The sequence below is a fragment of the Vollenhovia emeryi genome, unplaced genomic scaffold, assembly GCF_000949405.1.
Source record: "Vollenhovia emeryi isolate VEMERY1.0 unplaced genomic scaffold, V.emery_V1.0 DF939150.1, whole genome shotgun sequence".
Classification (NCBI taxonomy): Eukaryota; Metazoa; Arthropoda; class Insecta; order Hymenoptera; family Formicidae; genus Vollenhovia; species Vollenhovia emeryi.
In genome coordinates, this window is record NW_011967216.1 from 1,749,111 (window position 1) to 1,771,222 (window position 22,112).

A 22,112-nucleotide genomic window follows, 5' to 3' on the forward strand; every position below is an offset into this window, starting at 1 on the left:
TAAAAAGATTAATTTGAAGAACATTGTTCGAGTGTCGAGATAATCGCGTTTTCAAAAACAGAGCTGGAAGGAAAGATAGAGTAGGTTGCGACAAAGTAAATGTTCTTATCTGACTTATATTTGAAATTTAAGAGCACTAGATATTTTACAATAAAAAAGACATTAATATAACAAAGAAATTCAACATGCAAGAGGATTCCGAATTTGTTATTGTCCTAAAATATCCGGATCCAGATATAAAAGTTATAAATCCGAAATTTCAACATAAAAAGATTTATCCCAAAAAATCTAAAAGTGCAGCAATTATAATAGTCGCATAATTTCCATTCTTTTTGAATTTCCAAATTTGTGCGAATTCGAGCGAGTTTCGATTGCGGATTTGCGAACCGCTGCAGAAATTATCAGACCCACTCGCGGGTCTGACACTAATGGCCTGCGATTTCGATCTAATCTGAAAGTTAGTTCGATCGAGTTGAGTCATCTTTCCAAGTAGTCATAGAAACGCGACGTCGCGTCCCGGAATAGTAGATTACGAGGGGGTTGAATCCGTTGAATGCGTGATTGTCGCTTTTGGCGAGCCGCAAGGGCCGCAACGCTCGGGACAGTCCGTTTTGCAATTAGCGTGCGATCGCGCACGTCGCTCGGAGGGAATTCGCGATTTTGGAACCGATGGAGCGAAAGTATCAGAGGGTCGGTTTGGGGGTAGGCGCGTTTCACAATCCCCCGAGAGCGAAATACAGCGAGGAAACGAAAAATCTCATTAGGCGTAAGTAAATAGTAACCAATATTTTCGACGCGTGTTAAATATATGGATACAAAGTAATAAAGGATATATAGTAAGAGTCACTACGGATTTGTTAGTGTTTCGTTAATGTTTCGCAATAAATTAAAAAATTAAAATTATTTAGACACTAACGTCCGTCTTGGCTCTTATATCCTTTATTTCTTCGTATCTGTGATTTCACATCAGAGCCCTATGAATTTTATTTAAATATATATCGAGCTTTTCGTAAAAAAGAAATCCAAATTGCTGTCCTGTCCAATTCTTAACGTCTGATAAATATTAAATGTTAGTGTTAATGGAGGAATCCAAGCTAACGATGCTGCAGAGGAAAACGATCCAGGAAGCGGTAGACAAGGGTGAGTCCTTGCCGCCTTCCATCGACAGGACAAAAAGAGCGAAAGATAAAGCTGAAGACTATCAAGTAAATATCGCAACGTAGAGAGCTCTGTGGAAATGAATTTCAAGATAATATTCTCTAGCATTTTTCGTTAGGTTAAATTTCCCAGTGCCTGGAGGAGGCGTTCGCAGGATACAATTATAAGCAGCGGCGCCTACGAGAGGGAACAGTACAGGAGGACAGCGCCCTTACGTAATGATTAGAAATAATTGCAATACTTTTCTTCGAGATAGTAACCGAAAATATAAAACGCGCATCATTGAATGGCATGAATTTCACGCAAATTAGCCAACAAGGAGAAACAAAAACGTCACTTGGCGTGCATGATGGCTTATGGGAGGGACATGCCGGAGACTCCTCACGGTCCCAAAATCCTTCACAGGGCTAAACGAGAGCCGAAAATAGCGGAGAACGCGGATGTTCTGAGTGACTGTAAGTTACCACAGTCTCTCGCCTACCTACGTGGTGGCGTATGAAATCGTAGGACCTTTCGTTGGAAAAATTCTATTTTTCTCGAAAAGTTGTCAGTATTTACGACAATCGTACAAGCTGCGGGGCATCTTAAAATAGAGTTTTGTAATGCGCGTTTCTTGAAAACTGGGTGTCGTGACAAAAAATTACGTCGTTCTGCTTCTCATAGTGGTTCGAGGGATCCGCGAGAGAATGGATTTCTTGCGCGACATGGAAAGTCTCAGAATGGGGAAGAAGTATCGGCCCATAATACAGCAGGAGATAGCGCAGAAAATACGGCTGATCGAGTCGCTGGACAGCCAAACGTCCAACGAGCTGCGAAAAGAGATTTGTCGACTCGAGCACGAAGACAGACCGTCGTCGAAATTGTTTCCGCTGACTGAACCAGGGGAGAATTGAATTCCCTTTTTCATTAATGTAATCTATACTTGAATTACGTGGAGTAGATCGGATTGTGTGTATCAAGTATCAGTCAATATTTCTATCATATTTCAATCGTCGGATGAGCCACAAATAAATTCTACAAACACGAACGTAAAAGATTATGTCAACCAATATGATTCAATTGCCTGATCGTAAGTAAATTGTTTGTAGTATTAGATTTATAATTTTATTCCGTAAAATATCATCTTCATATTTGATGTGAATTTTTTAAAAAGATACATGCCAATTTCATCAAGAGATTCATTTTTTTCTTCTTCCTTTTTATTTTTTTTTATATTTTACACATATTGTTATCATTGTGCTCTTATTTACATCCAGAAACACTCTTTATATGGTTAATTATATAGATAATTTATTAATTTATTAATTTGACTCGTGGTATACCAATATATGTAGTTTCCAGCTACTGTAAAGTTGATCTTATTTTAAGAAATCGAAAGTTTTATTAACAGTTTTGTTTGTACACTTGAAATCACTGATGCCTTCCCGTAAGAATTTAGGCACAGGTAGATACATATACATTTTCCATATATGCAGGGTTGGAAAAGTTACCTTATAAAAGTATCTATTAGTTACAGTTACAAGTTACCAATTCTGAAAAGTAACGCGTTACAGTTACAGTAACTCAAAAAGTAACGAATCGTTGCTTTGCAATTACTTTCTTGCAATGAAAATAAAAATCTTAAATCTGCATTTGAATCGAAAGGTGTTTGTGCGCAAATGCAAGGCTTACTGCAATTCTGCGATTTCGGAATAAAAATAATCTTTGTATCTCGATAGATTCATTAATTTCGTTCGTGCATGGTACAAACGGTTTTTACATTCTTGCAGAGCTCTCTTCGACTTTGAAATATCAAAATAATAAACCTATCGGATTACCGTCGAGCAGAATGGCTGTTATTGTGCGTTACCTCAAGACAAAGACGTAAAGCATAAAACATTATCTTAAGACTGTCTTAAGAGTATAAAACAGCCATTCTGCCCAGGCCCTAAAGTTTCCATAAAACTGTCGCTTCCTGATTAAGAGTGCAAAAGAAAAGAAAACAAGGAGGATACATTAATGAAGCGCACGCGTGCCACGGCACGCGTTTACTCTCGCGCTTCATACGCGTAAACGTAAACATCGCAGCGTGCTCCGTAAAGTTAACGCTCGGCGCGTCGCTTCGCGCGGACTCCGCGGCGGGACGCCGCGATCGCGCGAGCACGAGGATCGGCGTCCCGTCCGTCGCCGTCGCCGCCGACGCCAGTCTTCCGCCGCGCGGCGACAGCGTGTGTTGTGTGGGTGTCTTTTTTTTATAGCACGCGCGTTCCGTCACCGCAGTTGACGTGTCGCAACGTCGTACACGTTTGCGAGTGCCGCGAGTGCGTGCGACCTGATCGCGAGGAACCGTTCGCGCTCGCGCGACCGGAACTCCAGTCTCGAGCACCGATCGACCCGGCGATCGACGACGGCTGACGGATTTTTTTCTCCCCTTTCTATCTCTGTCTCTCTTCACCGCCGATCGCATCCGACGCCGCGAGTGATCCACGGATGATCCACGGATGATCCACGGGTGATCCACGGGTGATCCAACATGGCGTCGACCGATCTGTCGTTCGGTAAATGATGAACCTCTCCGAGATGCTCGTAACAGTCTTCGTGACAAGGTCTCCCGCGAGGTCAACCGGTTCTCCCGTCGCCGAGCGTCGCTCCGCGTCGCTCCGCGTCGCGTCGCGTCGCGAAAACGCGGTCGCTCCCTTCTCTCTGTCCTTCCCCCCCTCCCCCCGGATGTCCCGATCTCCTTATCAATGCGAGCGCAATGAGAATACGGGACACGTCGGGGCGGACGTCTCTCGTTTGCCTTCCGCTCGCCGGCAGACGCAGCTTCTCCTCCCTCCTTCTCTCTTTCTCCCTCTCGCGTCTCGTCTTCTCGCTCCCAGCGAGGAGGATCCGGGATGCGGTAATCAGCTGATCTTTAGAACGCCTTGACATCCGCGATGCGATCGCGCGGCCCGGCCGGTTGGCCACGACGACAATAACGGTAACAATCACCGTCCGATTTCCGCATTCCGAAACCGAGTTTCGGATTTTCACGGGGCGCGAATCGATCGAATCGGGGTGTACCATATTATCGAGCGCTGGCGTTAAAAGCGAAGTTCGGGATTTTAGCGTGCTCGTGTTAACGCGACGCTAATGACACGCGAGACGTTTCACAATCGCTTCGGGGATGACTTCACCTCGACAGCTTCACTCCTGACCGCTCTTACTTTTCTGCGCGGCGCGCAATTTCGAAAAGTGTAGAACTCGCTGACCAGCACTTGGCTAAATTCCAGAATTGATCAGAATCGTCGCTCCGACAAAATCTGAATAATTCTAAGCCAACGTCGTAATTTAATGATAAAAAAGATTCCGCACGATCGCGCGGGTTTGCGTAAGTAATTTGAAGCGCGAACGGAGAACGCCGAGACGTCGGGACGCCGCGAGGAAAATCCAGCGCGTTACGATTCCCGTAAGGAGCGATTTCGCGTAAGAAACGCGGGGAAAGTCACTTCGGGCTCCCTTTAACGAAAGCGCACGCTCGTTCGCGGGACGACCGAGCCGATACGAACGCGTGCACGTACGTACCCCGGCATTTCGTCACGCGCGACCGACGAGAGCGGTCGCGGATAGAGCGGAGCGGATAGAGCCGCGCTAGGAACGCCGCTCTCGAAGGCCTCGTTGCAGCGGTCGAGCGTGCGAGCGAGCGGGACTCCGTCGGGGAGACCTTGTCTCTTTCTCTCTTTCTCACTGTCTCTCACGTTTCTCTCCCGCACGAATCCCAGGCTCCATACCGGCGTTCTACAGAGAAGTCTACGAGAAGGTCTGCTCGCCCACCAGCGGAAACGTGAAGCTCGAGGTATTTAGGTCCCTGCTGGTCAAGTCGCAGCTAACCGGGTCCGTCATCAATCAGGTACGGCCCTTCTACTTTATCCCATTCCAGTTTGTCAAGGGTGACTTTTGATGCTCGACAGACCGGTTAGGGCAAATTCTTTCCCGCTCCCGATGGCTGTCGGTCCAAATATTTAAACGCAATGAGCCGTAGATTCTCTACCTCCGACTTATCGGTCACGGGACGAATGTACAATTCTCTTACACGCTCTACAGGGTGTCCCAGAAGGAAAGGTTAATATTCTGGCAGGTCATAGTATCGGTCATTTTAAGCAAAAATGTTCATATGAACGTATGTCCCATTCCCCACTGTTTCCGAGACAGAACTATTTGAATGTAATAACAGTTGCAAAATTACTGACAATAAAGAAATACCACGTACTACTTTTAACGAGGGGGAAACCGCCGAGGGCATTGCGGTGCACAAATTTACGGCATTACTGGACATTATTAGGCATTTTGGGGGCATTAGGCCTTGCTGGGACATTACAAGGATAAAATGAGATAAAATAAGGTACAATAGGATAATAAGATAAAGTAATGCCCACTGGGCATTAGTGGGCGCATTGGTGTACAAGATTTTGGTCAGCGGTTTCCCCCTCGGAATTTTCTTTGGAAATTTACCCTGAAAATCATGTAATCGTGGGACAATATGGAATTTTTTGAAGAAGAAGATAAATTTTAAGAGACAATTTTCTCCGTGCAGGCATTTTTTGGGCCATTAGTGGGTGTTATTTGGCCTTGCTGGGGCATCATAAAAATCTAAAAAGATAAAACAAGATAAAATACGATGAGGTAACGCCCACTGGTCATTAGTCGGCATCGGTGTACATGGTTTTGGTCAGCAGTTTACCCCCTCGATTTCTAACATTTATTGTTCACAATTCACAATTCTAATATTTATCGTTGACAATTCTGCGTGTAGGAAAGCGTCGACGGTATTCTTCAACAGCAGCAGTAGCACATCACAGGAACCGTAAACTTACAGCGTATCTGCATATTCGACATTTGTGAATATGCGAGGCATGTTGAACATATCTACAATGTTATCGGCACAACAGTCAACAGACGTATAAGAGTAACTTCCCGCAGACGTTTATGAGGCTTGGATAGAGAGTGAAGTGTAGAGGAAAAAGTAAATACACGAGACATTCGAGTAGCTCTACCTCGGAAACAGTGGGGAATGGGACATATATTCATATCAACATTTTGCTTGAAATGATCGATACTATCACCTCCCAGAATATTGATCTTTCTCCCTGGAACACCCTGTATAAATTTTGCTTCTCGCAAACTACCTAATTCTACGTTTTAACGCTCCGATCTTACAAAGCAACGTGATTAATTTATAATTTCATCAATTTTCTCGGTTTTTTTGGAGTTAGTTACCTTCCTAAACACCGCAAACATATATCTAAAAGACATCTTTAAGACGTCTATGTATGTCTAAAAGACGACTCAAAGATGTCTTTTAGACATGCTGTATGGGTTAGTTCTCGAGAGATTCGTGTGAGGCTTGATTCTCTACTAATTACGGTAAAAATGTCATTTATTTCCTTATCTCGCGAATCCGTCGAGAAATAAACTGAACGCGGTGGAAGGCGTTCCGTTGGACTGTTACAAAGAAATACATTACACCGTGGAGTAAACCCGATAGCGAGTTTAAACGCGGCCGGCCGTGTTCTCGCGGGTTTCAGTTTCTAACGTATCGCGCGACCTTTCCCAAGAGGAATTCACTTGTGTTATGTTTGCAGCTCTATTGCGACTGCCGAAACATTTACCGAGATTTGTACTTTGCATATACCGTGAGAAGATACCGCGGTGAGAAGCCCGTTCTTCATATCTCTGCAGCAAAATATTTAGCTATCGCACCTAAATATTAGCGGTCCATATTTTACAAATGAAATTTAGTTGTCGCGTGCAGTTTCTAGCTACGGCAGCTACATTGGTTTTCCGTGTGCTTACTATGTAAATAGTTTTGATTAATTAATTTAAGGGGGTGTTGTTTTAACCGGTTAACACGTTCTCAACTGCAGGTCTAATATTAATTAATAGGCCTCCTGCTGCTACGATCCAGTGGAGCCATTATTATTGAAATTTATTAATCGGCAGCGAATATTTTATTATTCTTATTATTTTACTGTTTATCAGAACATGTGTAGGGTCAGAAGTCACCACCCATTCAACGGCAAACTAATACTTTATTGACATTATTTAGTAGGCTATATACATAATTATGAAAATGTTTTCTTTTTATTTTATTTTAAAGTTGCTTTCCTTCTTCAGTAAACATGTTTTGAACATGTAATATTTACACGATTAGAAACGAGATTATCTTGCAATTAGTACAATTTTAATAAGCACTAAAATAGTGAGTGATATTGGCCCACTTATATGTTTTTAATATGAGATAGCGGAGTTTCTGCTAAATTAATAGGCATCATCTATTGATTCCACCGTGAATTTATTGTCCTTGGAGTGAAATCTGTTTAGTGGAAAATTAATTGTTAGATCGTGTAATCGTTACGAAAAAAGATTTATGAGCCAATGTAGACATTAAAAACCTACTATCTCATATTAGAGAACTTTGCTCTACTACATACATATATAATATCTTTATTGACTCCCCTCGGGATTGCAAGGCACTTTTCGAGGGAGTGTTCACGAACCTTTTACACTTTGACTTTCCTCTACTATAAAAGTATAATTACATAGGGTGGGTCTATTATATGTATAAATGCTCATATATTATACTAATTTTCTTATTTGGTCGGAGAAACATTCGCAACAATATATCGATCTGCAACGCGTATCGATTTCATCCGCGGGCCACAAGTAAAATCTATATTTCTGCTGATATTTTACAGCTGACGAATTAACCTTCGACTATCGATTTCGACTGCCACATTAAACAAACAAACGGGCAGTGTTTTAATTTCTCAACACGCCAGAGTTTACGAAAGAGATTTATCGCGAACGATCAGTCTCGCTCTCGCACGACGAAGATTTTCTCCCGCGACTTTTCATCGTTCTTCAAATTATCGCCCGCGACGAACAAGAAAATTCAGTCCGATCCCCCTTATTCGACTTTCTACTCGGAGATAACCAGGCAATTCGGCTAAATGTACGCCAGAGCTCGTCTCCGCGAGCATGGCAAAGCGAGTACTTATCGTGCGGGAATAAGGTAATCGCAAAGTAGGAAAACGTCGATTGTGCCACAATTAAGTACGTATATCGGGGAAACGACGCTTACGTCAAGTGACGTCGGGAGGGAAGAAATTCTCGCGAACTAGCGTGTCGCTTATTCGAGCGGCGGAAAGGATAATTTGAGCCGATCTGCATAATCCGGTCCTCTGTAATCCCGTTAAGGCGCCCAGCGTTTTCCGTCTCGCGTCTTTTCGCGATTACGTCGCCGGAAAAACCGACGAGTGTCTGAGAACGCGTGGACCTCGTCGCGACTGACAGGATAATTCGCTGGATCTACGAAGAAGCGCTTCTCGTGTTTAGCGCGCTTACTCCGTCGAGGAAAATCTTGACGACCGTGCGTATATATCGTTTAAACGGCGATAGATGAGCCAATTGCTATTTCTAAGCATTACTGCTGTCGATGATATTTCACTTTTATCTAATGTACGTGCATATCATTAAATCGCGCCTCTCAACGCAGCACAGGAACTTGCGATAAATCGATTGATCTCTCGCAAGTATTCTTCTTCGTCATTTATGACTCATATTCATATCGTTTCGCGCGACGTTACCGCTAATCGTGCATGGTTTCGTTCCGGTGCGTCATCCAGTTTCGCCGTGGGGTAAACCGCTGACCAAAATCATGTACATACAAGTAAACCAATGCCTACTAATGCCCAGTGCACTGAGAAACCTGTCCGATTAAATATAATTGGATAATGCAATTGCGTAATAACAAACGGATATATCCGGTTAAATTTCAACATCCGATGAACAATGCGATCGGTTTTTCAATCAAATTTCATCGGTAACTGCATTTCAGCGGAAAAATTTCATCTTATTTTATCTTATTTTATCTTTATAATGCCAGCAAGGCCTAATGCCCAAAAAAATGCCTAGCAATGCCCAGTAACGCCGCAAATTTGTACACGACAATGCCCTCAGCGATTTTCCCCTCGAAGAATTCTCTCCGTGTAGCAATGCCCGAAATCTGTACACCACGATGCCCTCAGCGGTTTATCCCTCGAGCTTCGCCTAACGACATGTCGTCAGGTTCCAGGTGTCCGAAGCTTGCATTCAATGTTCGCGCGGTGATCGAGAGAAGTTATTCTTCAGGCGGTTATTTTTCTAACTGTCGCGTTATGTAATTCCGTCCCGATGACGCGAACCGATTACGTCGTTATCTCGCGCCGCAGTTCGGGACGTTCGTCCCGTTTCCGTCTCGCTCCTGCGAAAGTCGTCGTTGGTGCCGACTGTGCGTATCCCTAAATGCCGATTAAAATATTCCAGGCGCCGTATCGACGGAGTCTTATCATCTCCAACAACACGCCTGTCGATGATAGCGCGCACGGACGCCCCTTCATAATGATGCGAGATTACGTGGCAGGGTCAATTGTACCGTCGTGTTTGCACTCTGCCGCTCGCAACAACGTCACAGACGCGCTCCGGCGTGTGGCCTACTCACCTTTCATCCGTCCGTTTGCACGTCGCACACTCGGAATTCACGCGCGCGTATCTCGCGGAAAGTCACCGCGCTAATGGCATTGAACCGCGCGGGAGGACCGACTTGCGCGAAACGAAACATCTGATTTCTATCGCATAAAGCGCCAGATAAATCTCTGATGAATTTGAGGAATGAGTTTAAGTCGTTCTTGTGCAAAATCAGTTTAACGGAGCAACTTTTTTATCCCCGGCGTTACGTAATTTTCAGAATTTAAGGTCGCGGCTTAAACCTCCGTTAACGCGACTCGCTGAAAACTGCGTGAAAGAATATAATCGCATAAAAATTTTATCATCCACTTCTATCTTCCCGGAGTTAATTTATACATTTATACTCTAAATGTAAGATTGCCGCGCAGAGTTTCATCCAATTAAAGTTTCACGAGATATAGAGATATTCCGCCGAAATGTTAATATTCGCGTCCAATATTTTTAGACATTTACGGCGGAGCCTCGAGAAACTTTATAGCGCGAATTGCGAGAACCTGTTTGGCAAAAGGTTTCGCGAAAAAGTCAGTACGGCTCTGCGACACCCAGAAATGTCACGTCGCATCGCGGCGTCACTCGCCGTGTCCGTCTCTCGTTCATTGTGCTAACAACACAATCAAAATAGCATTACGCAGGGCCGCGCCGAGGTGTTCCGTTGTCGCGAGCAGAATGACAATTCCACTGGCTACGCACCCTCAGAAAGGATTTCTGTTACCGAGACAAAAAATATTCTTGACGCATTTATATTTTTCACAACCTCATTTACTATAAAAATAAGACAATATCGAAATAAAATCAACAATTCTTATTCTTCTCTATCGAAGTAAAAAAGATTTATTTACTATATTGAGACAAGAGTAACTCATATAAATGTAAGTTTAGGTTCTTTCTTAGAATTCTTAGAATTCTTAGAATAAATTCTTAGAATAAATTTTCCCTCCGTCTTACAACGCACGAAGTTGGCACCACGATATTCGACAAAAGACACATGCTATCATTTTATTCTAGATTTTAGAATTTTTCATTTAAGATTAAAATATTCCTTTCTCTATAATAAATATGATTGGCGCTATATCGATCCTATTTTATGATACATTCAAGTGTAATAGCACATTGAAGTGCATGGGATCCGGAAATTTTTTCTGTGCGTGCGAGTTGTCCCAACATTTATAACGCAAATTTTTCGGGCGACGATCCGTCATTCAAATTAAAATCATGAATGTCAATATCGTCGATCTGGTAAAGCGGGGAAATTAAGGGTCCTGTTCTGTAAACATTTACGATATCATTACGTGCTTTGAGCAGCGTTTCTGTAGTATATTATGTCTGCGTAAAGCACGTAATGATGTCGTTAACGTTTACAGACTAGGCCTCCAACGCATTAAAAGAGAGTTAATTACCAATACCAATCTTCCTTTACAATAATGACATGACACAATTACATCATCGTAAAGTTTGTGACATTTTTAAATCTAATTTAGACTTGCAGGACAGATGTAATATTTTATATCTCTATTATTCTGCGATTTTTAATGTAATGCGAGCCTATTATTTTATTTTATTGCTAAATATTGGTAGCCACCGCAAGTACGGTTTTAGAATAAATACCTTAAAATATGCGTTTGCACCGAAAAGGACTGAACTTGCTTCGCAACGTCGCTAAAAAGTATGAGAAGTAGCGCGGTATGTATGTGTGCGAAGAATCTCTAATACTTTCCCATTTTATATGGAAAGGGGGAAGGAGAAAAAAAATAAAGCCGTATCCCGTCTCAGGCTTTCGCGGAGACGATTTGCTCCGAGGCTACGTATAATTTTACGCTGCCTCTCGATTAAGCGCGGATGGATCAACGTACGCGCTTGATACTTCCGCACGCATACTTGAATCCGTCCGTTCCCAACGTCGATGCACGCTGAAAACGAGTGCGGCGCGCAACAGCAGCCGGTACGTTTCGACGCGGATCGTCTTCCTGCTAGGTGAAATCGTTTGATTGCCGTCTTCCGCATTGGCACGCAATGTATGGTACTTTTATATGGAAAACCGCTCGCTGTTAACCCTTTGAAGCATACATTTTTCTATTGAACCATTTTTCGTGAAACTTTGTATACACGGGTTTTTGGGGTCGCTATTACGAATTCGTTATCAGATTTTCATAATTCAAAATGGCAGATTTAAGGTGGCGGAATTCAAAACTTAAAAGAATAATTTTTTCGCAATAAATTTAGAATGAAATGTTTAGACACTTACACCCTCTCACGGCTCCTAGTCCTTTATTCCTTCAAATTTGTGTTTATCACATTTGAGCTATGCGAATTTTATTAATTTGTTAACAGAATAAAATCTTTCAACTGTAATTCAACTATGCCAAGAAATATTATTAGGATCCATGGAATCTATATTCCAGTTGAAAATTCTTATAGAATATAAAAATAGCGCAAAATTTTACCGATTTCAGATTTTATTTATACAGTGTTATTTTTCAATTGTACACCTGATACCGAGTCTTGAATGAAAACGTCGAATTCGTAATCAGCGACCTAAAAAGTCCCTAAGTACCGTAATCAAATGAAAATGCTGAAAAAACTTGAAAGCTTAAAAACTTCACGTACTTTGCATACGCCACATTCGGCCATTTGGCATTTTGAAAATCTGACATCAGATTCGTAAAGAGCAACCTCGAAAACCCTTTTGTACAAAGTTTTCAAGAAATACTCTTAAAAAACTTGGTTAATAATGCATTTTTCTCCAAAAATTGTGCTGTTTTTTTTCATATTTCTTTTATTATAAAACTTTTACAATAAATACTAAAGACTACTCAACTTTTTTAAGCTATTTTATTACTAAGATACCGAAAAAATGCAAAAAAACCTGACCTAAATGCGTTAACTAGAAATTAAATGGCCAAAATGTAAAGAAGTTGAGGTGGTAACGTGAGTTACCACCACGCTTCAAAGGGTTAAAACCGCACTGAAACAAACGTCTTACGTTTCCCCGCAATGCGCGTTTATTTCGGTGATATTAGCTTTGTTTTCTGTTCCTGCACTGGCGAACTAGTGCAGCAAGCTAGAATGAGAAAAAATATACTTGTCTTACTCTAATTTATTGCACTAGTTCACCAGTGTAGCAACAGGAAATAACCTTATGATATACGCGATTTCTCGCGTTTTCCACTCATTAATCTCTCCTCGAAATTTGCCAACTAATACACAATGTTTCAACGTTTCGATTCACCTCTTTCGCAAGGTCGTATCTCGATTTTACGCAATTTCCAGTTGTTCTATTTAAACACTCATTCTGCTCCTAAATGAGCATTTAAGCAGAAAAAGCGAAAATTGCGTAAAACCGAGATACGACCTTGCGAGAGAGATGAATCGATTTATCGAACTTGTTTACCGAATTAATCGAACGTACGGATAAATTATCTCGAGCGGTTTGGCGAGAATAAACGAGACGCGCGTCGTTTACTGGACACGCGCGTGCAGCCTCGCATTGTGTCGCCGTCGTGTCACACAACTCTCGCGACGCGGGACGTTTGAGCGTCGTCTTTTCAGATTACACGCCTCGGGTGCGCAAACGGGAGATGAGATGCGCCGGTCGATTCCAGTGGCCGCGCATAATTATCTCGCGCGCAGAGATGTTTGCGTGACGGCGAGAGAGAGAGAGCGCGCGCGCGGTCGGTCTCTCGTTACGCACAGGGCCTCATTCACGTCGCGTTCTTACGCAGATGTCACATCCGCCGCCGATGCTCTCGCGCGGGCCGCGCGCGGCTGCGTCGAACCGTATTGACACGAATGTCGGCGCACTCCCACGTCCTCGAGAGCACCCTCGTGTCTCCCTTCTAAAAATATCCTCCGCAGAAACACGCGCGCGCGGAGCGCTCCTTTTCAAATTGTCGCGGGCTCTAAATCCCGCGCCGATCGGACACAATTCGCGAGTGCGTCGTAACGAGTTGAATTACGCAATCTAAAGCCGATTACGCAAAAATATTCGCTCGATGTTGCGACGAGCGTTGTTATTCTTTTCTCCTGGATCTTATCATATCACTGTTACGATAATAATGAGGTCGCGTTGTCGCGCCCGGCATTCCAAAGTGCCTGGACGTGTCTCGCGCGCGACAGATAAGGTCCTCTCGGGTGCGATATCGCTCCCTCACCTGCCTCGCCTCTTTCCACCGTGCAAACCTGTTTACGTGGCGTATTAAAACGAATTTGCGTACATTCCGCACACCTGTACACACGTTGTATCAAACGAGCGATCTTTCCTCGTTCTCCTGCCCTTTCTTTCTCTCCCGCATCTCTCCGTATTCCCTTTTTTTTTCTCTTATCCGAGCAAGAGACTCCTCCCTGCGAATACCTCCTCTTACCGACGTTCCTCCCCGATTTCCTCCCTCGTTATTTACGAGCTCTGTCGTATTCTTCCGACGAGAACGGAACGCGCGCTCGTGCGCGCACGACTCTCGCGCCCGCGCGACGGCTCGCCGATTCCCGTTGTTTACTCGCGATTCGCGCACGTATCCAGAATAGGGAATCTATTATTGTCTCAAGCCTTCCTCCCGGCTTGATTGGCGATTAAGGTTTAACGACACTCGAGAGAGCAGCGAGAAAGCAAGGGTGCCCGCAGTGGCGTAGACGACGGCTCTCTTGCTCTTTTCGACCGTGCACTTTCTAGCTCGTATCTTTTTTTCTCCATCGCGGCAAAGCGCCAGCCGTAGATACACTTCCCGGTCAAAGTAGGAGCGACACAAAGTCACGTACATTCGATTTTATTATTATTTATTATTGACAAAAGATCTGTTCTATAATTTATTTATTTTTTTTTATAATTCATTGGCGAAAGTTGTGCAGCTCTAGAGACATGGGAGCTAACGTGTGCGCATCTCCTCGAATTATAAGAGAAGGCAGCGGGGTAGAGAGCACAGTCCTTTTCCCTCTTTACGCCACTGGATGCACTTTTGTATTCAACGTGAGTTGACATGCGCTCGCATGCTCCTCCGTTCATTGCGGTTTCTTTGAGTACGGACGGGCGAGGGGCCCAGGGAGGAGGCCAGGGTTTGACGTCGGTGATAAGAGGTTGAAGAGGCGGCGCGGGGACTTCGAGGAGAAGAGACGCGCGAGTGAAGATGGAAGTAGAGGCGAAATGGCGCGGCAAGGTGGAAAAATCCCCGGAATGCTGTTACTTTCATTTATGGCCTAATCCTTAGGCTTCCCTCACAGAGAGTTCGCTGTTGTGCCGTTACTCGGGCACGAAGTCCAACCGTGTATACGACCGTCGACGCTTTCTCGAGCCCCGCGTATCTTCCTTTCCTATCGCTACGTGTTACCTGCTGATTTTGAGAGGACAGCCTCTCGTGCTCCCGACACTTCCGTTTATTTATTTCGAATGAGAATATATGCTCGATCACAAAAAAAAAATTCCACCTTTGTTCTTCCGTAGATATGGAAGCTGGTAGACAGCAAGACCGGTTATCTCACGAGAAGCGGACTGTACAAGGGTCTCGCGCTCGTCGCCTTTGCTCAACAAGGAAAGCAACCGAGCGACAAGCTGCTGGAAAACTCCGAATCTCAAGGTTAGTCGAGTTCAAATTATCACCCTTTGATTTGTTAAAATATCAGGCGCGTAAGTCCCTGAATAAAAGAATATCAAAATGTTTAGCTTGGCGAGTGCGCTGTCTTGTCAATAATCTGCCAAAAGGACTCTATAAATGCTCTTACAATTAAATAATTATTTTAAATTCTGGAATTCACGAAAAAGAGCTTGTAAAAATTTTGGCGCTTTTATCAAGAAATTTTTTTTTTAAATAAAGCAAAGGCTTCGTCTGATTATTCTCAAAAGCTACGCTTGTGTAGATTTTAACGAAAAATTTGAACGACGACAATTGCGACCGATGAAATTGTCAAATAAATCACCGGCAACTCGCCGAGCGCGGATAACAATTAAACGTTCACGTTGCACTCTCGCCTCGGTATTCTCTTTTTTTTATAGCGGCTCTCTTGCGGTATCTCTTTTATCTCTTTTAGCTTAAGTAATTCGCTTCGCAAACAAGAGAAGCTATATACATACAAACAGACTTCCGTGCCGTTAACACAGTCCGTATATAGACTGCGATGAAAGTAGGTCTTGAATCAGTCTATTATCAGACAGGTGTTTAGATAATACGCATACGTGCTTCAGCAGCGTATCAAGAAACCTGTAGGCGTTACCGGAGTCATTGACCAGCAAAATCATTGCAGTTTTGCTTATCGTTAGAAAGTCACATACTATCGCGACTCGAGAAAATTGCGCTGCAGCTCTGCAACAACATTGTGTTTACCATTGTGTCACGTATTATCTTTTATATTATTATTTATTTATAAATATTTATTTTTCATCACTCTATACACGCTGGTTCTATATAAGTTAATACTACGTTGTTTCGCAGAGGAATCTGTGTCAATGTAAAATTAGAGTAACTCTCACTAACGTTCGTCCCTCAACATCTATTTGAAAATAGCTTCATAAGAATTGGCGTTGTTGTTGTGGATTAGACTTTTGCTGGAATCGCGTATTTAGCTCTTTCGAGGAATACTTGCATTTTTCGCTCAACAAAGGATTATAATACAATGGCATATAACGGCTTAGCGCGAAAATAACTTTGTGATCTGTGTCTTGTTTTGAAGCCGCACGATATAATTATTCTCATTACACAACGTTGAATTATAAATGCACGGAACGAAGGCAGCTTTATGAAAGCCGAGTCGTGAATGGTAAAACTGTGGGAACGTAAGTGCATAGTCAAGGTATCGCGGGGTCAGGAGACTCCTTCGTTATCGAGGTTGCGATGATGATTATTTGCCAGGGCGTAGGAGCAACAATGCCGGGATCTCGCGCGTCTCGGAATAAAGTCGGCGAAGTAGAACATATCGGAAAAGATACGGAAAGAGAAGATGTGTTCTTTTTCCTTCTCACTTGGACGATTGACGGATTCATTACCGCAATTTCGTTTTTATTTGTCGGCCGAAATAGCAACGGCACCGCGAAAATAGACGGATCTGACTCGGCGGTATTGAGGCCGCAGGAATTGTAACCGGATCTAGTGTTTTATGATTATATCTGTTCGTGCATGACAAGGACGGGAATAACGAAAGAGACTAGGACACTCGCAGCATAAAAAAAAGAACAATTGAAACAAGGGGAGCAAAGATATTGATAAGACGAAGTAAATATTAAAGAGTGTGCTTTTCAATCAGTTTTTCTTATGTAACCAAACTTTTGCTGAATTAAATCTTTCGCGAATTTTACTTTCACAGAAAAGCGTAAAGTACATTTGAAACCAGAAGAACAAACATATTGACAAGACGAACTGTAAATAGTCGTGAAAGAATGACTTTTCATCTGTTTCATATCTTAAAAAGCGTTCCAGTAAACGATACGCTGTAGCGTCGTGCTCACGGAAGGCTGTATGTATTGTATATCACTTCTGTATCTTATTTAGAAAAAAGTATACTTGGTTTTAGAAAAACAATATACTTGGCGCGAGACGCTACTGCGTCTCTAGATATCGAACTGAATTTTAAACACACAAAGTGAAATATATTTCAATGTTTTTTCATTGCTAAGATATCCAAAAAATACAAAAACCCGACCTAAATGCGTTAACTAGGAATGAAATGGCCAAAAAGTTAAGAAGTTGAGGTGGTAACGTTGCCATCATACTTCAAAGGGTTAAAAACTACGAAGAGATGAAGTTAGAAAAGGGGCCACGTCCTCGAAGCCCAGAAACGTTCGGTGTCGTACCGCCTTTATTCGTTGAAGGAACTTAATGTATATCAATCAAATTCTATTGCTACTAAGTAATTGTGCAACTGTCGTCTACGCTAAATGCGCCCGGTTGGCAGCTGTCGGAAAATGCGTCCTTCGCTCGAGAGGATCTTCTTATTCGCAGAATTGCCCGTCCCCGCTCTGGGAGACCTGTCGGAAGTGACGCTTCTGGCGCAGAGGCTGCACCGGGGCAATCCCGCGAAGCTGAATCATACGTTCTCGGACATTTGTAATCTGGACAGTATCGAGGTCAACCTCGTGCCGGAGAAGAAGGGCATCTTCCTGAAGCACGTGGAGTATCAAGTCACCAGCAAGGTATTGTCGAGGCTCGCGTTTCCGTCCGTGGAGGCACGAACGGACGTAGCGCTATTATTTAGATTGCTTTAATAAAACCTTATCTCAATTCTATCGTGGCGAATAAGAGAATTACGCCGTGACGGGGAACGTGAACCTCACGCGGATGAATTTCATGTTTTTAGAGATTCAATTCTGTGGTCTACAGGCGTTACAATGACTTCGTGTCGTTGTACGACCTCCTCCTAGCCCGGTTTCCCTACAGACTGATTCCCAAGTTACCACCGAAGAAAATTGTAGGAGGTAAACACGCATGCATAATTGTTAATATGCACTCGAGAGACATTACATAATTTCGTAGTGTCCATCACGTAGTCGTAACAACGTTACAATTAAAAATGAGTTCTCGAAGAGGCTTTTTTTTTCATCTCGCCCCGTTGCAGCGGACTCGCAATTTCTCGAAGAGAGGCGGCGCTCTCTGCTGCGGTTTCTCACGCTGATCGCTCGCCACCCGGTGGTCAGCGAGGACCCCATCGTGCAATTTTTCTTCACGTACACCGGCGACGAGACGCAGCACAAGATCCGCGAGGTATTCAGGCGCGTGCCCGACGAATTTGCCACGTCCGAGCTGTCGTCGAGGGCGAAGGAGCTGATGCCGCCCGAGACGCTGACCGAGTTCGCAAACAGCCGCGATCAGATACGCGTGATACTCCTCGGGATCTCCCGATTGAAGCACATCGCCGACAGCCTGGCATTCAGGTCGCACAATTACGCGGTGGATATGGCTGAGCTTGGCAATCAGCTGAGCACTTTGGCCGCGGAACAGCACGGCACCGCTACCTGGATCACCGGCAGTTCCAGCCTTTGGCAAGACATGAAGAAAGGCTTTCACGTAATCTCCAAGTAAGAATCCAGTATCGATAAGAGAAGTTTGTGCGACGTATCGTTGCTTTTTGTCGTCTCAAGAATTACATCTCGATAACGAAGATGCTCGAGATTCTACGTTATCGCCTACGATACAACCGTTCATTTTCGGCTTTCACGCTTCAGAGGAATTTAGTTGTTAAGCTTTCGCGATTGCTTCTAAATGTAGGATAAAAATTTTTAGAGAGTTCAACCTGCTGTCGACCAGAGCCCTCCAACAGGCGGTGCGGGAGGAGACCATGGTATGCGAGAGGCTGAATCTCCTGCTCGACATTTTAGTCGCGCACAGGATGTTGTGCGAGAGACACGAGCGAGGCGTCAGCGCCGATCACCAACGCGCTCTGTCTACGATGCTGTCTCTCAAGAAGCGGCAAATGCAAGGAGTTATTCGCGGTACCGACGTACGTGCCTACTTAACGATTTAAAGATTTATTAACCGTGACTCTCCCGCGCTCATCGCGCGGACTATAATCGACGCGGTAATTTAACCGGCAATCGCGTTGTCGCAATTGTATAATTACTCGCCGAGTTTGAAGTAGCATAATATGAGAAATCGCGGAGATTCGCTGTGAGGAGTAAGCGTAACTTCCTGCGGGCTTACGCAATCCGTCATAGTTGGCGAACGCGCGGCGCACGCTCGTTTCGAGAAGAGTGCACGCGATTTTATCGTATGTCCAGGCCGACACCGTCGAGTACCTTGAGAACAAGATGGTCTCCCAGGAATCCGTGATTGCTAACGTCGAGCTGAGGAATTGTTTCTCGCTGCTCTGTCTGCACATGGAGACCCAGCTCGTTCACGCGCATCTGGAGATACTCGCCACTGTGCTGCAGAGCCTCGTGAGCGTGCAGATTCGCGGGCATTCCGAGGTAAATATCACCGATCCTCGGTAACTCCAGTTACATTATTTACTAATTAACAAACGTGTTCATTTTGCAAACGAACGAAACGAAGAGGTCACGGTGAGTTGTTGCACAATGTTTTTTGATACTCGTATCTGAGGGAAACCCTTTCCTCTTTATTTTCTTTTCGCGGTACAACCCCACTGTATGTACTGCGCTATATTGTTCTCCACTACGTACGTGCTATGCAAATATCTTTAGTACTAGAACACACACGCATACATCGTCGGATTTACGATGGAAATTGCTGATGCAAACGTTTGTTTACAGTTGGCTGAAGTGTGGAAACTAATCGAACCGACGATTACAAAGTGTTTGCCCGAGAAGTTAGCAAGCGGGTCCAATGGAGGATAGCACAGGAGTAGCAAAGTTTCGTACACGTCACGACAGATCATAGCGATGCCAAATAATTGATAACTGAAACTTGTATACAAATCTTAGTAAACATGATGACACTGTGGTCGAACATGATGACAATTGTCGAAGACAGGAACAAGGAAGACGTGCAAAATCGTCCAGCCGTTCCATATTGATCACATAGATTCTATAACTACAGCCATTGACAAAATTATTAGTGTCTAATAATTTTGTCTATGGCTGTATCTACGTATAGATTCTATATCTGTCTGATTACATAGATTCTTACAGCATTTGTGTATCCCTTGATTATCAAGCGATTAAATATCACGTATGATATTTATCTCTTATTATATAATGATAAAAGTCTCGAATATGTATAGCGCGTTTAAGTTTTAAACATTCCCTGTTGTGTACTTAATATATTTTATGGACCAGCGTACGATATTTCTAATTCCCTAATAACTATTAAATTGCTATGTACATAAGAACTTGTAGGTTGTATATACGCGCGTCGCATCGATGCGCGACGAGTGCCTATGCGATTGTAAATACATGTGTAACTCGAACATTTTGCAAGAGAATTTATATTCATTTCATATACACACGTGGACAGTCTGAGAATCTTTTATGCGTGCCACGTTGACCGTGGATATTCTCTCCGTGTATTACGTATATATTAGAGCCAGCATCAGAATTATCGTTAATTTCATTCGAGTAAACGTTATGTTAATTTACGCTTATAATTTTACTGCCGAGACATTTGACATAAAAATGTTCAAATGCGATATCCAAGCAAGTTTCCTAAGGGAGAGAAACTGAATTCGAAAGTCATCAAGAATTATGAAATCCACAAATCAACGATAATTCCGAGACCTCTTGCATGATACTCATGTTTATAATATAACGGTGATGAAATATATTGTTATTATAAAACCACGTTTTCATTGTTCTTCTAGATCAAATGATTTCAGCGCGGTGATTACCTCAGCGAATATTTAATGCGGAGATATTTGTTGGCGGCAAAAGATCGAAAGTAATGCGCTTGTTATCGACGAAGTAACGTTATAATGGCGGTCCGCTATAATAAATTCATAATGCTGCGGGCAAACAGCATATTTTTTCATAATTTATTTACGCGCGATCGCCACAGCGTTACATGGCTCGAATTCGAAACAGCGGATTTGCAAGATGTACGAGTACTTCGTTTTCGGGGGTAACATAGCCCGCTGTACCAGCTTTGGCCGCAACGTCACAGATGTCGGCACGGGGATCTCGTCTAAAGATTTTGGTGAACATTGTTAAAAGATTTAGAATTTCCGATGAATTTATTATTTTACGCATTTTACATCACTATGTGACATTTGATTTCAGATGAAATGTTCAAATTGAGAAAACAAAAACAGCACGAAATTTCATGGAACTTTCCCTCGACGTAGCTCTTATTCTCCACGCTCGATTTATAGCGCGGAGAAACACGTATTACGTTAAGGTACCGCGAAACGTTAATTATTACTACGTCGTCAGAGTGGCAATTTGTAAGGGCTGACGACACGCAGAGCTGGCGGCGCCGTAAACGGGGCCGGCCGAATGAGTCGTATCCGCGCGCACATCAATTCGAAATAAGGTCCTTAAAAGCTTCATCGAGCATCCTCGCTCGTCCAGCGCGACGGTCGGCGGCCGCGTAATGCTCTTTGAACGTCCAGCATTTTAGATTAAAGGCGGTTAACCGACCCTTTCTCTTCCACGTACCCCGGGACCGTCGAGAGAGTAACGCGTTCGAGTTTCACCCGGGTGGAAGTAACGTTGTGCCTCCGACATTTCTTCGTGAAACGACTTGTGTCGGAGGCCTCGCGTAACACTAGCTAATACACGTCGAACGGATATCCAAGTACCTTGAATTGTCTTTAAAAAAAAGATACAGTATTTCTCCTTGCAACGAACCGTGCAAATCCTTTCTTTCCCCCGAGTTAGGTACACGGAGAGAGTTTTCTCTCAAAATTTATCCTGAATATATTGTAATCGTCGGACAACACGGCATTTCAAAGGATTTTATGAGTTTTTTTGAAATTTTACCATACATTTCAATAGTAATTATATTTAGTGTGTATTTTACTAGTAAAAAAATATGGTACACTTTTGAAAAATATTTCATAAATTTCTT

At 43.3% G+C, this 22,112-nt stretch overlaps 2 protein-coding genes across 3 annotated transcripts; both read left to right on the forward strand.

Annotated features, from left to right (window-relative positions):
• The first annotated feature begins 75 nt into the window (after positions 1-75).
• Positions 76-2,192, forward strand: LOC105565645 (UPF0193 protein EVG1 homolog). Its single transcript, XM_012019011.1, has 5 exons — positions 76-766; positions 1,075-1,205; positions 1,277-1,373; positions 1,470-1,613; positions 1,822-2,192. The coding sequence occupies exons 1-5, from the start codon at positions 670-672 to the stop codon at positions 2,049-2,051; spliced, it is 699 nt and encodes a 232-aa protein (XP_011874401.1). The 5' UTR covers positions 76-669; the 3' UTR covers positions 2,052-2,192.
• A 1,146-nt stretch (positions 2,193-3,338) lies between these two features.
• On the forward strand, positions 3,339-20,517 carry LOC105565646 (sorting nexin-8-like). 2 transcript variants are annotated; one of them, XM_012019012.1, is made up of 9 exons: positions 3,339-3,695; positions 4,899-5,026; positions 15,110-15,242; positions 17,598-17,788; positions 17,953-18,070; positions 18,211-18,670; positions 18,876-19,092; positions 19,370-19,558; positions 19,862-20,517. In XM_012019012.1, the coding sequence occupies exons 1-9, from the start codon at positions 3,671-3,673 to the stop codon at positions 19,943-19,945; spliced, it is 1,545 nt and encodes a 514-aa protein (XP_011874402.1). In that variant the 5' UTR covers positions 3,339-3,670; the 3' UTR covers positions 19,946-20,517. The 2 variants fall into 2 exon arrangements, with proteins under 2 accessions (XP_011874402.1, XP_011874403.1); XM_012019013.1 differs by lacking the exon at positions 3,339-3,695 and having other exon boundaries at positions 4,949-5,026; positions 17,551-17,788.
• The last annotated feature ends 1,595 nt before the right edge of the window (positions 20,518-22,112 follow it).